The following is a 17,087-nucleotide window of genomic DNA, read 5'->3' as shown; positions in this document are numbered from 1 at the left end:
TTTAATAACTGTCACAATATGACAGCCTCATTTCTACTAATAATAATATTCCACATTAAAGTAGCTGTTTAAGCTGTATACACTGCAAAACAAAACCTACATTTCCTCAGGATGCTGTCTACACCTAGCACTGCAAATGCTACTCAATACTAAAAATACTCTTCTAAGATTTAGATCACTATTGACAGGAACATAATTGGGGGGTTTATGTATTTTTAAACTCCTATAATATTTTTGGCTCCAATATTTAGCATTGGTATCAGAAGTTGGCAGTGAACCCTGCAAAGTGTTCTTTTGTTGTTTTATAAGCTTTTAGGACAGCTGTTCAATACTCAAAGGCAGATACTAAACTCAAGCCATGTATTTTTCTTATGCAGGAGGAAGAGATGCCATCTGGACAGAAAGGCCCTTTAATTCAGACTCTTACTCAGAATGTAAGGGCAAGCAGTATGTCAAAAGGACGTGGTATAAGAAGTTTGTAGGGGTGCAGTTGTGCAACTCTCTCAGATACAAGATTTATTTGAGTGACTCCCTCACAGGTAAGCAAGATTATCGGCTGTTCTGAGTCCTGTCCTTCAGGGAACGAATGCTTTGCAGCATTCTGTAACTTGGTCTTTTCTTTGGACAGAAACTAAATACAGATTTTCCTTTGGGGCAAGATGTTATTGAAATACTTAGCCTAGAAAACAAGGATTTGAGACATGCTATTAGAAGGGAAAAAATGAAAATGCAATTTAAACAGGGCCATTACGGCAAACTTGACTGTGAAGACACAAGCCACATTTAAGCCCAATTTTATCCCAGCCAACTAAAGGTAAAACCCCTACTGATAATAAAATGGCTGTATCGAACAGTAATCATGGAAAGAATATGACAATTAAAATTTTAAGTCTGCTGGAGACAAGGTCAAGATTACAACCCCTGGCTAGAAGGTTATAACCCCTTGCTCTGGACTCAGTCGGTTATTATTTTCTCTTCTATACTCATACAATAAAAATATTAAACAAATAAATCTGACCCCAACATAAAAAGGCAGACATCTGTTTAACCATTCAACAAACAGTATCTGCTTTATGCAGACATTGCTCTAGATGCTGGGGGCAAAGCAGCAAACAAGACACAAACAAGCCTTCCTATAGCTTACAATCTAGGTGGAAGAGACAAACAACTAAATAAGAATTTCACATAGTACTTTGAAAAAAAAAGGGGTGGAAGAAAACAGCTGAACGGAAGCTCCTTTAGTTAGAGTGGTTAGGAAAAGGTACCATTTGTGCTAAGAAGAAAACTATGAGACCCCACCAACCAACCAAGCAAGATCTAGAGATAAAGCTAGAGGCAGAAGGGAGAGAAAGGCAAAGGCCGGTGGAAGAACATGCCGAACCAGTTTCACTAGGTGTGGCTCAGGCTTAGTAAGAGGAAAACAAGGCAGGCAGGTGTGAAATCATGTGGCGCTTTGAAGCCAGGTAAGACTTTGGGCTTTACTGAGTGCAACAGGAGACTGCTGGAAAGATTTGTGGAGAGGGTAACATTATCTGAGTAGCATTTAAAAAAAAGATTTTATTTATTTTTAGAAGGAGGGAAATGGAGGGAGAAAGAGAGGGAGGAAAACATCGACCCCTTGCCTCTCGCACATTCCATCCCATTGCAGGCTTATACCCAGCCTGCAATCCAGACATGTGCCCTGACTGGGAATCACACTGATGACCTTTCGGTTTTCAGGACAATACCTAACCCACTAAGCCACACCAGTCAAGGCCTGAGCAGCACCTTTAACAGATGCAGGAGATGGGAGGAGGGTAGAAGAAGAAAGAGGCAAAATTGAAAACAGGGATATCAGCTGGGAGTAGGGCTTGAAGTAGGGTGAAAATGGGGGATGAGTCCCAAAACAGGAAAGATTATTTGAAATTATTTGATTATTTCAAAAGTGCCCTATGTCAAAGAAAGTAACATTTTTTGATCCTTTTAAATTTTGGTTCTTTAGGACAATTTTATAACATAGGTGATCAGAGAGGCCATGGAGAAGATCACTGCCAATTTGTGGACTCGTTTTTAGATGGGCGCACAGGACAACAACTGTCTTCTGACCAGTTACCCAGAAAAGAAGGTATGTTTTCTAAGCCTTCTCACAAGAGAGTTTTACAAATTAACCCAAAAAGAACTCAAGCTGAGAAAAGCAATCACTTTAAAAGTAATTCTATAGTACTGTTATAATTATCTGACTAGAAAGAAAAACTTTCAGCAGCCCTTGCTATGAAGACTTTCTAATGAAAGTTTTTAAAACTTTCCTCCTAGACCTTAAGGCTCTGTACCTTAGGGCCAAGGAAAGTTACATACAGACATATATGAATGCGTTCTACTTCCATTTAAAAAGTGTTTTCTAAACTTAAATCACTCATGTGGCATTTTTTTATTCCCTTCAAAATTTTATAGATTACCAAAAATGGAAAAACGGTATTCTTTGCCTTAATTATACAAATTCAATTAAAATAGAACAAGTCTGTTATGAATAACCATTGTAATGCTGAAGACACATTAGCACTAAGCAGCTTAATAAAGATTAAAAAGATAAAAATTAATTTAATTCTTGTCCAGGCAGGGCAGGGGAGGGATACATAAATTAAATGTCCATATTATTCAGGAATCACTGGAAGGATCATTAAATACTTTAAATTATTTGATTAGTCTTTTCTGAAACACATTCTGTTCACTGGCACTTAAAAATACCCACCATAGTAAAAGATGCCTTAGTAAGACTAATGAACCCATAAACAGGAAGTTGAAACTGCTCTCATAGGAAGTGGATATAAAACATACTCTAAATCGTGTGCATGTCTATAATATTTTACAGAGAAATTCTTAATCATTTAGTTTAGGCTCCCTGAAGATTTCACACAAGTTTAGAAATACCCTTCTTTCGTTTCTTAACATTATAGTAAACACAGCAGCTTTACTCAGGTCTTCACAGACCACCATGAGTCAGCAATATTAGTGCAGAAAGTAGACTTTCCCATGAGACAGAGAATACTGACTGTGGCCAATGACACTCAAAACACACAAAAGCCCTGACCTCTGCCCCTTTCCAGCTTTGTTTCCCAAACACTACCAACTGTCCACTTGTTGAAGAGTTTCGGGTACCCCTGATGTTTAGCCTCCCATTACTACATCAGGGAAGATACCAGGGCCCCTGCTGCTACACATTTTCTAAAATACTTCGCTTCACCTACTGTAACCTTCAGCCATTTGGTCTATGAGCAATGAGAACAAAATATAACAATAATAATTAATTTTCCCTCTTAGGCTATTTCAGAGCAGTTCGCCAGGAACCTGTCCAATTTGGAGAAATCGGTGGTCACACCCAAATCAATTACGTCCAGTGGTATGAATGTGGGACCACAATTCCTGGGAAATGGTAGATGCTGTCATCATGGTCACAAGTTCCTTCTGGGTCATCATGGCAAAATACAACTGCAAACACTACAGTATTTGTCACATTCATTTAAAGCTGTTCTGTTTACTATGTATAAAAGTTTAAAATCTAATTGATAGCAATATTAGATGTTTATTAGGAAGATTGCTGAGAATATTTATCAAGTTTTACAAAGTCATTTATAGAAGGCAAGGTATTAACATTTTTGGGGGAAGCTGGCTCCCTATTCATGGTATTTTAAGAGATCATTTGTATATTATTTATCACACTGTTGTAATGTTTTGAAATACTTTTATAACAAAATTAACATCAAAAACTAATATACATTTTAAAAAATATTTACTTTTACTAATGTGTTTTCTTCCTATTGGTGAACTAATTCTTGAATCTCTGCTTAGTTTAACTTATTAGATCAAATGATCTTCAATATGTGCCTAAGGGGAAAAGGACCCAATATTCACACATTTATTTAAACTTCAATTTTTAGCAACAGTTGAATAACTTTTCTGAAGCATTTAAATAAACATTGATGTGAATATACAATTCCTTAAGTATATGCAAATTATTAAAAGTTGTAGTTGAATTAGTAAATTTCATTTGCGCTAAAAACAATACTGAGAATGATATATTGTTTCAACAATACATTTTTTCTACTCATAATTATAGTGTCTGAATATACTGTCAAACTATGCCTTCAAGCAACTGTCTTCATATTGTTTTTAATATAATTCTAAAACAAGTTGTAAGCAGAAACTGAATGTGTCAAAAAGATAACACATGATGAGATTGCTACCATTTTATGGGATATTTACTACATTTTGACACATAAGACTTCTGGGAATGACTGTATCAGAGGATGTTTTCATATTCTAACTCCCCTGTACAGAAAATCATTCACCTTTATTCAAAAAGGTGTTTCTTCATTTGGGGAGGGAGGTGGGGGATGCTGCACTGCTGCCCTCGTTCTGAGAGGACCCTGTGCATACTCCTTTCAACATGTACCAGTGCTACATTCTGTTAAGTTTCAAACAAGTAGAAACTCTGCAATAAAGAAATGTTTTTTTTTTAAGGCTGAGTTCTTTATTTCTGAATGGTTTACCTCTATAAGGAAAAAAATCACAGTTATTCAGTATCTACCAAAACCAACTTGTATCTTCCAAAACTGTACCAGTTGTGTGTGTGTACACACACACACATATATATACACACATTGTATATAATATTTATCTCCCTGTGACACCTATTTTAAAGTTCATTGTTTTAGCCAATGACTGTTAAATGCATTTCTTTCAAGTCAGGACAAAAATCAAACAGTACCATGTCTCTCTGAACCATCTGCACTTCATTTTGACAAAGCATCAGTAAGGATTTGTTTCTTGCTTTTTTTCTCATATACATATAATGTTAGTGATTAAGTTAAATTACAAGACCACTAAATGGATTCAATTATTTTTATTAGCCTATCGGTTTCATTTTATACATAATATCTAGTTGTCTTCTCAAAGAGATCTACTTTTAGTACATCATGTTAATAGTAAAAAGCCAACTTCAACCTAGCATTTTAATAATCTCTGGACAAGGCAAGCTAGAAAATCAATCACTTTACACACACATTGAGAGTAGTGTTCCAAAATTACTAGGAAGCTGCTACACTTTTAAGCAGGGAAGGAAAAAACTTTCATTTTGGTCTTTTTTGTGTTCTAGCAAATTATACTTTCAATTAACAGCAACAGTGATATCATAAAAAATGCTCTGCTTTTTAAATTTCTGAACTTCAATACAAATTAAAATAAAATAGTAGTATTGGAGTCTTTTGGGAGGCAAATAGCTAGCAGCTACAGTCATCAGTGTAGCTGAGCCTCTTTATCGATAACCAGGTCCAGGTTGGGTATAGCTCTGACTAAAGGGTGGACGATTACGTGCATAAGGGTTAGGCCCACTTGGAGGAGGGGTCATGGTACTCCCAGGAGGTTGAGTAAAACCTGGTCTTGGCTGATAGGACCCAGGTTGGCTTGGAGCCATTCCAGGTTGTGAAGCAGGGGCCACAGTATAATTAGTAGGCTGAGAAGTTTGGGTAGCATAAGTATGTGGAGGGTAACTGCTCGCCTGGTACTGCTGTGGCGGTTGAGCAGGCAGTTGTTGAGGCTGACCAGAGAAGGAAGAAGCTGGTGCCTGGGAAGTTGGTTGCTGGCCATATCCCTGGAACTGCTGGGGTTGTTGGGATCCAGTCTGCTGAGTATAGCCTGCTGAAAAGGCAAAATAAATAATGTATACATCTTATTTTTCTGTTGGTAAAAATTTTCCAGAGAATTAGTCTTTACCGTTATGGATCAAAAATGATGAGAAATTTAACAAATTTAATCCTAAGCATTTACATAACAAGTAGAATAGTAAATTCTATCATATATTTCCAGACCAAGTGGTATCAAAAAGTAAAATTTTTTAAACCTGCTCACCTTAAATTGAAACCACTATACATACATTTCTTCATCACAACTGCCTCTAGATTATATAATCCCTGAGAGCAAATTCCTGTTCCAGCACGATTTCTATAGAGGAGATGCTCAACTGATAAAGGCCAGAAGTAATGCAAAAACTACTCATTAACCTGGTTTTGAGGGAAGACCTATTTAACGATACCAAATAAAAACACATTGTAGAGAATAAATATTTTAAAATAAAAAATGGTGCTACAAACACATCTAATTGTGCTACTGAGATGCTTTAGTCACTCCATAAAAACAGCCATTTAAGAATAAACATTAAGTACTCATCTTCACAACCCTTAAAGTCTTGCACTTTTTTTTTGATTTGGTATCTGTTTTGCCTTTACAACTCAAAGTTATGTGAGTTAGCAGTAACAACATAACACACAAAAAGCACACCATATTGCCCCACAAAATCAACATCTATATTCATTATTTACTAAGGATGTAAATTTTTTAAAAGAAAAAGTCTGCTTCACTAAAAACTTTTGTATCTCTACCATGAAACACACCTGCAGCTACTTGCAATGAAACCTCTCCATTGACTGGGATCCTGTCAGCATTAAACACCAGATACATAAGAAAATTATTAAAATATGTACAACCCTGCATTTAAAAAAAAGGATTGAACGAATTTGAGTATATTCTGAACTCACCTTGAACCTGGGTTCAAAATTTACTATGAAAGAAATCTTTTTGACACAGTCCATGAATAAAACTGGAAAAGGTCAGAGGGAAACTGGCAAACCAACACTGTCAAAATGGTCCAAGGTTACCACCACCACTTAAGAGTCTCCAAGCAGAGCACTGAGTTGACTATTCCCGTATCTCCCAATCAAATTCAAGTTAATAGACTAGTGGGATCAGAAATACAAAGACAATTTCAAAAAAAACCCCTAAATTTTACTCGGAGTTGAGACCCTGACTAAAGTCATTAAGAACAAGCTTAATTTTCAATAACTAAATCAAATGTCTAATGTATTTTACTTATGACAGTATCTAAATACTGAACTAAAGTCAATTCATGATCAAATCTTGAATGTCATACAATTTCTCCTATCTTCTACATAAAATGTTTAACTTAATTTTTTTAATATAAGATTTTGGAGAAAGAGAAGGACTCAGCTTTTATACTGGAAATGTCTATTCAACTTAAAATAGTGAGAAGAAAAAAAAAAAAATGACTGCCTTTTCATCCTGGCTGAAATCTAAAATGGCTTTTTAACTGAGTCTGGAAACAACCTGATCCTTAATTATTTCTTAAGAGAGAGACTAACTTCTAAGGGCCTAAGATGCTATTTCATTAGCAATCTAATGTCTCTGACCACAGCATGACAATGTTTCTACATTATATGTCTAACCTCACTCAAACCAATACCCCTTGCTTAAAAAATGAGTAACTTGAGTGAAGAACACTAGAAATTGCAAGAAATGAAAATTCTGTGGGTTTTATGAATAAATAAATACTATAGGACAAGGGGTCACATGGTCCACAATGGCTACAATATTTACCATCTAGCCTTTTTTGGCAGGAAATTCTGCCAACCCCTGGTCCAAGTTTGAGAATGCAGAATGATGTAAGGAAGCAATTAACTGGATGTCAAGTGTACTGGGTGACCTAGCAACCCCACTGAAAGGCTGCATGTTCTTCAACATGTCACAACCTCTTTCAACCCTAGTGGCTTCATTTATAAAATGAGTGGATGGGAAAAAAACCAGTGGTCCCCAACCTTGGCTGCATTCTAGAATGATCTGCAATGCTTTTAAAATATCAAGGCCTGAGTCCCATCCAGATTAAAGAAAACAAAATCTCTGGGAGTAGGGCTCAGACACCTTAACTTTCAAAAAAAAAAGCTGTCTGGGCTCTTCTGAAATACAGTGAAGGCTGAAATCACTTGGATTGGATGATTACAAGGTCCCTTCATCTCTGATATCTATTATTTCTACAAATTACATAATTTGCAACACTATGATTTTTCTTTAAGGACTGCATCCTAAAAATAACCTTCCCTTAATATCATAATCCAAGTTTAAATTCATTCCACCTTTTTAAATACTTAAAAATTAGCAGCTGAAGGTTAAATCACCCTACAGCAAATACAATCCAAATAAAAATTGCTGTGTGGGTCGAAAGATGTTAAACTGCAATTAATGATAGAAATTTATGCTCCATTTCAGGGAGAGAAAACCTTTTTTTCTAAAAAGGGCTACATGGTAAATATTCTAGATTTTGTGGGCCAGTCTCTGTTGAAACTACTCAACTCCATTGTATATTTACACTCCATTGTACACTGTACATTTGTAGGCCGTCGTAGTGCCAAAGCACCAACAGATGGTACAAAAATGAATGGGTACAGATGTGTTTCAATAAAACTTTATTCACAATAACAGGCAATAAGCCAGATTTGACTTGTGGGTTACAGCTGGATGACTCCTGCTCTACTCTATACTAGAAAACTCTATAAAATAGAATTTAGGCAAAATTCAGATAAACTAATTATAGTTGAAATTTGATACACAAATCTTTTACTGTAAAACAAGAGCTGAATACAAACTCTAGCAAATGTAAAAATTACCTGATTATAATCACTACGTTCAAAGCTAAAATAAACTTATCATATTTAAGTATGGATAATCTTCAATGATCAGATGATAAAACAAAATATCCAAGATGCCTATATTAACAACTATACTTAATGTTCTTAATTGCCTGAATTAGGTTTTACACAATTCTTTTCTTTTTATGGGGCAGGAGGGGGCTATTTTTGGTATTCCTACATAGTTTTGGGAGTTTTAAAAACTCAGGCAGATTAATTTGGTTCTTGATTTGCAGAGGTGGGTAAAAACTAGGTTTAACTGTTACAAGTACAAGAAACACAGTTAATAAAGCTACTGAAATAATCATAATAACCTGTATGTCTTTTTCCATACAAACAACTACAAACCTACTTTGACCCATGCTTTTGCCTGTATTAAGATTACCTTTCCACGTATGAGGGAACTATTACTATTTCTATAAGCACTAAGAGGATTCTGGGAATGAGTTACATATAACAAAGGGAAAAAAATTCACATTTCTGCAATTCTAAGTACCCTAAGAGGCAAGCTGATCACATCAGTAGGAGATGGCTTTGTATTAAACATTTTTTATACTACGAGTTATAGAATCTACTACGATTGTAAGTTTTATTTGCTCACTGGAAAACTAAAGTGTTGATTTACTGTAAAATATTTTAAAAAATAAAACCTATGTTATTTCCCAAATCAATAAATACTTACTACCTGCTATGACAATGTATTACAAATCATGGAATTAAGAGGACAGGACTAAAGGTTAAAATGAGTACAGCAACGGCTCCAAACCACATGGCGGCGGCTCCCTGTAGACACCTGCTCACCTGCATACTGAATACTGTACTGCTGTGGTGGCTGAGGTGGTGCCTGCGGCTGCTGGGCACCATACCCGGCCTGCTGAGGGTACTGTTGGTACACCGAACCTAAAAAAGATAAGAGGCAGGTTTAACAAAATACTTTTGCAGCACAATTAATTCTCTGCCCTCCAAACTTCTGATACATACTATGTAACAAAGATGAAATAATGTTTATTTCCCTTTTTAATGTCCAAGAAGTAGAAAAGAATGAACAATTAGTGTTTTCAAATCCAACTGCCAAAAGATGTGTACTGCTAATGTTCGGTAAAACTCAAATAAGTCAAAAATCAATGAATAAAAATAATAGGTCCCAAGTCTTTCTCCCAAAACACTGTTTGTCATCTAAATGTTTGAACCTTTTTTTCTGTCACATATGAATGGACTCTGGTAGCAACAAATTACATAATATCTTTCATTCTAGACCTCAAACACACCTTTGACATTTGACAACAGCTTGCTTTTCCATCATCTGAAGATCCTAGCAATTGTGTGGAATCTGATAAAACCTAAATGGCTCCTCACTGAACTTTTTAATAATGGTGGACCTGTTTAAAGGTGTTAAACACATCCCCTGTTTAACACTGGGGATGTGTACTTAGAAAAGAGAATACTATTTTAGGGTCACTAAATCACAGTTCCTATAGAGAAATCCTTCAGACACTATTATTACCTGTGATTTCCAAACAATTAAGGATTTCTCACTTCGTGTCTTTACCATCTTTAATACTTTACAGTTGTTCTAATGGTAGATTTAACTAGATCTAATGTTTAGAGTGGCAATAAAACTTGCACTTTAATATCTGGCTAGTATTTAATTTTTTAAAATTATACACTGACTAATTCTTTCAAAAATATTCAAACTACCTGCTGTTAATCAAAAGACTATGGGTAAATAGCATACTTTTGACAAAAGAGAGAACTACTGAAAAAAAAAGTCAATGCATTATCTGGTGCCACTCAAACTGAAGCGCAGTACTACACTCTGCTAACACTCCCAGGCTGGTTTCAAGGTGTTGAGTCCACTCTGCTGAACTGGCTGCTCAACCCCATGCACCACAGCACTAACTGGGACATGCCTGTATTTATAGTCAGTTTATTTCCTAGCAAGCAGTTGCATGCTTTTTATGACAAAAAGAAAATTTGCTCAACTATTTTTAAGCTATTAATCCTCTTCCCAAACACAACAAAAAACTGGCAAAAGTTTCTTAAATGCTTTCTTAATAGTTTAAGACTTAGAGATAGCACAAAAGGTACTACACAAGTTAACCACCTTAGAAGACACCACATTAATCCTGGATTTTCTTTTGTAACTAAATTTTAGAACAGAAGTGACCAGAATCTGGAACAGAAATATAGTCGGGGGGCGGGGGGGGGGGGGGGGGGAATACAAGTTCTAATCCTTAGAAATTAGAACAATTAACTCCAGAATACAAAACTGAGCAGAGTCACAGGCAATACATGAACAGAAAACTAACCTCATCAGCAATCCCTATTTCAAATATAGAAAGATTAAGCAACTTCTCCAAGGTCAATACCTCACAGCTAATTAAGAACTATCATTGGAACCCAGGCATAGAGCTTTAGTTTAAAAACTGTTTTGTACACACTGTAGCATTTAATATAAATATTAACTTACATATCATCAAAAAGGCTAAAATTAAGGCTCTATGTTGTAGACTATTGCCATCAATAATTCTAAGGAATTCCTACTCAAAACAGCATAAATGGTTTTCTCAATAAAAACTGAAAGGGCCCTAACTGGTATGGCTCAGTTGGTTGAGCATCATCCCATAAAGATGGTTAGATTCCCAGCCAGGGTACATGCCTGGGGTGCAGGTTCTGTCCCTGGCCCGGGAGTGTATGAGAGGCAACCAATGGATGGTTCTCTCTCACATCAATGTTTCTCTCCCTTTCTTTCTCCTTCCCTTCCTCTTTCTCTAAAAATGATATTTTTCCAAAAAAAATATTTTAACTGAAAGGGTGCAACTATTCTTAAAGCAAACACACACTATTTACCATTTTCCTCCTAATCTGCTGTAAACCTATTATGAAAATGCCAATGCTGGGGTTAAACGTTTCAAGGTTTATTCCTATATCTGCAAGTATTCCTTTTAATTATTTTAAACACACTTCATTCAAATCTAAAATGAGATTTTCGTCACAGTATTCTTAAATGTAACTAAGAAGTCTGTGTTTAGTTGTTAAAAAGAGGAATGATTTCACCTACTTCTAAGGAGAGAGCTATAGGATATATTAAGTGAAAAAGCAAGGTGCAGACATAGTTTACAGTAAGCTATGTTTTGAGCAAAAATATATATATAAGCTATGTTTTCTGTATTATATTTTCAGAATGAATCAATGGTAGGATAAGTAAAAATAATAAAAACTGTTATCTAAGGGAAAAAAGAGAATAGCATAGAGCAAAAAGTCTGAAGAGACTTCTGGGGCTATAGTTTGTCACACACAGTGACAGCCAACTTCCGCAATGACCCCGAATGACTTCAGCATATGTAACAACATATGGCAATGGGTTGATCTGCTTTACATTCTTATTAGAAAGATTAACTCCACAATACACAAAAGAGCAAAGAATAAGCAAAAAACACTCAAGTATTCATTGCCTTGTACAGTCTCCTCTCATACTCAACAGGGCTGACCTGTGGACCAATAATTGTAGAAATGACAATGACATTTTTGAGGACAGGACATAAAAAGACAGCCATCTTCTACCGTACCCTCTTGACCATTCACTCCGGTGGAAGCCGGAGTGAATGGACATGTTTCTGGACAACTACTCAACTGTACATAGTTTTCCAGTAACAGAGGCACCTAATCTATCTGAAAAAAGATAATATTGTCCATTTTGTTTCTTTTCATGATGTTCAACATTTTGTTGATCTTCTTAACTGAACAACATATTAAGACTAACATCCTGCCCTGGCTGGCGTAGCTCAGTGGACTGAGCGCGGGCCTGCGAACCAGACGATCGCGGTTCGATTCCCAGCCAGGGCAGATGCCTGGGTTGCAGGCCGGTTCCTTGCAGGCTAACTACCAGCAGGGGACGCACAAAAGGCAACCATACATTGATGTTTCTCTCCCTCTCTCCTTCCCCTCTAAAGATATATAAATAAATAAAATCTTTAAAAAAAAAAAAAAAAAAGACTAACATCCTTGGGAAAGAAAACTACAATTCCAACATCCCTTTTATGGAATTTAAGTAACAACTCAGAATTAGTATTTCACATTCTATTCTAAGAAACTGCTATGTTTATCCATTATTAGTAATAGATTTTTATGTTGATTATTCTGCACAATTATAACCAGCAGTAAATCTAATAAACTGGTGATGTCAGGGACTCATTCCTACACACATACATCAAAAAGTAGCCTATAATCACTCATTAGTCTGTAACTCATCTTGGGAATCTATAAATAACTGATATTAATCTAGAGGTGAGCAAGCTATCAAACACAATAGGCACTGGCCACATATGACCACTATGTACCTGAAATATGGCTTTTCTTAACTGTGATGTGTTTTTTGTGTTAAGTGTTTCAAATCACACGCCAGATTTCCAGTAGGCAGTATGAATAAAAAAGAATGGAAATGTTAACTTTTAAGTAATGATCTTTCCATATTGATATGCTGGATATACTGGATTTAATACAACGTATGATTAAAATTAATTTTACCTTTATAAAAACTTTTTTAATACAGCTTACAGAAAATTTTATGTGGCTTCCACTGTATTTCTTCTGGATAGCACTAATCTAGACATTCATCTCCTGAATGCTCATCATATATTAATAACATACAATTTTTTATATTGCACACTTTAAAAAAGTAGCAGCTTTAGCAAGGCATAAATGCCACCCTAAAAGAATTCAGTGCCTATCAAACATTGTTAATCTGATGCCTTTGGAAAAGGAAATTTCTTGGACCCATGTTGTTCAAAGGTCAGCTATAGTTATGTGTTGACATTAGAAACATTTAACTTTCTAGCATTTAAGTCATGGATGTTCTGCAGCATAGACAAACCTGGAGAACATCATGCTAAAGTGAAGTAAGCCAGTCAGAAAGACAGATACCATATGATTTCACTGCATGTGGAATCTAATGAACAAAACTGAACTAACAAGCAAAATATAGAGAGATTCATGGATACAGAGCTGAATGATAACTAAGGAGGTATGGGATAAGGTGTGGAAGGATTGAGCAAAAAGGAAAAAGGACTCATGGATATGGACAACAGTGTGGTGATTGCTGAGGGAAGGGAAGTACAAGGGGAATAAATAGTATGGAAAATACAGTAAAAAAATTTAAAAAAGAAAAAAACATTTAACTTTCTTAGTTGTAATATTAACATGGGTTGTACATGCTAAGAGGTCAGCAGTGAAAGAATTTCTGAATTTTCACTCTATCTCCTTTTATATTTTTAAAATTTTACCTATCTGAAAATAAAGTTTCAGTGAAAGCAAACTTGATAGAATAATTTGAGATACTGTTTGTATAACATTAAATCCCATTCCTGTATAAGTGAATAACAAACATTATTCGATGCAATTATCTTCCAACTGCCATTCTACAACAGTATACAGCTTAAAATGCGGTTTAAAAGAACAAAAGAAAACAACAACAAAACACATGTTAGTTCACCCAGTACAGCCATTAAATCCCATCATATCCAAAATCTGCTTTTGCTTCCCTGTTTCAGCCCACCTCTGCTTCAGTCTAGTTTGTTACAGTTGTGGCAGCTGCATCCTGGCACAAAGGGAACACTGTGAGTAAAGCTGGTTGAGAAGAGGCTTAAGCAGTAAGAAATTCACAGACCATTCATTCATCAGCAAAATACCACCTATTAGTCCGTACAAATAGCATCCATCCAGTGGGAAAACTCTAAAAGTATCACCACAGTATGATTAGGAGTCTCTTACAAAAGTGCTCAGTTCATTTGAGGACAGGACTTTTTTTTAAACTCAAGTCACTTGCTTCTGTTACTGAAAATCACATTGTACAACCACGTGGCCCCTTTATACAAATAGTTAGAGCACCACCTAGTGTTTGTTTTCAAATGGAATGTGTAGTTTTAAATGTACTTTCATGTATGGGCAATTCACAGAAACAACATTTTAATATCTGGGAGGAACTCTAAATATTAGTAACTAAGGTAGTTCCCGCCCACTTGTCTACGGGAAATACATTCCAAGACACCCAGTGGATACCTGAAACCACAGACAGTAGCCCCATTTTACAGATATATATATATATATCTTATATATCTTATATATCTTATGTTTCTTTCTATACATACCTATGACAGTCTATAAATTAGGCACAAAAGATTAATAAAAATAAATAATGATAAAGTAGAACAATTATAACAATATACTATTATAACAATATAACAGAAGATACAGGAATGACTTTGGTGCTACTGTAACGTCAAATAAGGGTTTCTTGAACACAAGCACTGTGATGCCACAACAGCAGGAATAACCAAGATGGCTACTAAGTGACAAACATGCAGGGAACATATGTTGTGTGGGTACAATGGACAAAGAAGGACTCATATCCTAGACAGGACTCGAGATTTCATCATGCTACCAGAACAGTGAGCAATTTAAAAATTATGAATTATTTATTTTTAGAATTTTCAATTTAGTATTTTCAGACCACAGCTGACCACAGGTAACTCAAACTGTGGAAAGCATAATTGTGGACAAGGGAAACTACTATACTTAGCCACGTTCTACAGAGCTCCAACAATTTCGATGAGGTGCCTCAGTGCCTACTGCTCTGAGCTTATGGTCCCTCGACTCCCTTCACATATGATGGGAATTTTCAACGTGTGTGCCACAAGAAATTTTAAAACATGTGATATGACTATTTAGTCAGGGGCACTGACCTCTTTCCCTTAGATTCTCAAATAAAAAAATGATGACAGCCAACACAGCAATAGCAGGCCAGTGTGAATGCCCCGACTTGAACCATAAATATATAGGTCATATAATAGAATCACATAGTAAGATTGCATCTGATTGGTTAACTCTTGATACCAGAAATCCTTATATAAAAAAGTGTATTTTGTGGTGTGCCACAGAATTTTAGTAATTAGCTTATGTATGCATTGAGATGAAAAAGGTTGGAAATTGCCAAAAATATATGGCAGTGACCCCTTTTTATAACATTGTACAATAATACTGAACTTACAAGTCATATTTCATTCAGGACTAGACATTCTTTTAAAAGCACTGGTTTACTCCAATTTTGAGAATTTACAGTGAGAAAATACCAAAACCCAGTGAGATTAAATTGTTCATCTCAGTTAACAAAAAATAGTTTGATTTTAAAATACGCTGCTTTTTTCCTCAACAGACATTGTTGCTGTAGCTGGGTGGTTCAGCTGGTGGGAGCATTGTCCCATACCCCCCAGGGATGTGGGTTAAATTATAGGTCAGGGCACATACCCAGGTTGCTGATTCAATCCCTGGTGGGGGCATGTACAGCAGGCAACCAATCAATGTTTCTTTATCTCTCTCTCTCTCTCTCTCTCCCTTTCTCTGCCGTACACCTACCACCTGCCCTTCACTCTCTTAAAAAAATTCAATCAATAAAAAAGTTTCAAAAACACATTTTTAACTGCACAAATACCTTTATTATAAAGGGTTCTTTATCTGTCAAAAAACTATAACTAAAATTATGCTTTACCTGTATTTTAAAAATATTTTTAAATTACAAAAATAATACACAGTTGCATAAGAGGGAGGAAGAGGAAAGTAAACAGCATGTAAAGTATCACCTCAATGGGTCACCTCTGATCCCACAGTCATCACTGGCCTAGTGACTGGTATGAATCCTTCCTGATCTTTCTTTCACCTTGCATTTTTATGCATATAAGCACTTCAGGTTTTTTTCTTTTCAATAATAAGAAGCATACCTGACATATTGCTCTATGTGGTTTTTTAACCCCCAAACTTACCATATCAGTAAATCTAAATCTCTTCCAACTCTGTTCATAGTATGAATGCATATGTAAGTGTTTTTACCATTACCAACAATGCTGCAATAAACATGTCTGCACATGTACCTTTCTGCACATGTGCTAAGCTCTATTTTACCTTCACTCTGACCTGCTTGTGTCTGAGCTCCTGTATATGGTAGCTGTTGTGGCTGAACTCCTGGGGGGTGAGCTGCAGAGGAGGAGGAAGCAATGCTGTCAGGTGTTCCTGAACGGTCTTCTGCAGGAGCACTGGGTGGCCCTGGAGGGTAACAAAGCCAGTTCAGTTTCTAATACAAGACCATTCCCCAGCAGGCTCAATTCCTAAGATTGGTTCAAAGAGACCAAAAGTAAAACTACTACAGAATAAGCATTAAAACATGCAGCATTTTACACTAAATGTATATTTTGTTTTTTCCTTTGCTCTAGTCTCTTAAGAATCCAAAGTTACAACTGGAAATCCTTCCCCCTCTTTCAAAATCCAAAACTCATCTCTGCAATACCAATAGCATCCACCTTATGCAACCTAGTTTGTCGATCAACCGTAAGTATCATTTCATTCTTTAATGAGTCTTCACTGCCCATAAATGAAGTTCAGCCCTCTAGCGTGGTATTCAAGAATATACACTATTTCTTACAACTCCTCTTCTCACATGCCCCCTTCAATTAATCTAATCCCTATTCCCAAAATACGTCTAATATTTTTTCTGCCTCCACTGCAATTATCACTGTTCCTTCCACTGTC

The 17,087-nt window shown here is 35.9% G+C and overlaps 2 protein-coding genes across 10 annotated transcripts in view; one reads left to right on the top strand and one right to left on the bottom strand.

Annotated features, from left to right (window-relative positions):
* The window catches only part of ABI3BP (ABI family member 3 binding protein), a 255,288-nt gene extending 250,794 nt beyond the window's left edge, over positions 1-4,494 (top strand). For all 5 annotated transcript variants that reach the window (XM_037058952.1, XM_037058953.1, XM_037058951.1 and 2 more), the window contains 3 exons: positions 378-539; positions 1,982-2,104; positions 3,298-4,494. In XM_037058952.1, the coding sequence (XP_036914847.1) occupies positions 378-539; positions 1,982-2,104; positions 3,298-3,413 (401 nt within the window). In that variant the 3' untranslated portion in view covers positions 3,414-4,494. The remainder of the gene's footprint in view (positions 1-377; positions 540-1,981; positions 2,105-3,297) is intronic.
* Positions 4,495-4,864: 370 nt separating this feature from the next.
* TFG (trafficking from ER to golgi regulator) overlaps positions 4,865-17,087 on the bottom strand; it is a 36,880-nt gene continuing 24,657 nt past the window's right edge. For 3 of the 5 annotated variants that reach the window (XM_037058954.1, XM_037058958.1, XM_037058959.1), the window contains 3 exons: positions 16,464-16,604; positions 9,312-9,410; positions 4,865-5,673 (listed from right to left, as the gene is read on the bottom strand). In XM_037058954.1, the coding sequence (XP_036914849.1) occupies positions 5,291-5,673; positions 9,312-9,410; positions 16,464-16,604 (623 nt within the window). In that variant the 3' untranslated portion in view covers positions 4,865-5,290. The remainder of the gene's footprint in view (positions 5,674-9,311; positions 9,411-16,463; positions 16,605-17,087) is intronic. The other 2 variants (XM_037058956.1, XM_037058957.1) reach the window with 2 other exon arrangements.

This window comes from Sturnira hondurensis, unplaced genomic scaffold (genome assembly GCF_014824575.4).
Source record: "Sturnira hondurensis isolate 20B ecotype Veracruz unplaced genomic scaffold, ASM1482457v3 Scaffold0010428, whole genome shotgun sequence".
Lineage (NCBI taxonomy): Eukaryota > Metazoa > Chordata > Mammalia > Chiroptera > Phyllostomidae > Sturnira > Sturnira hondurensis.
This window is presented reverse-complemented; position numbering and strand designations above follow the sequence as displayed.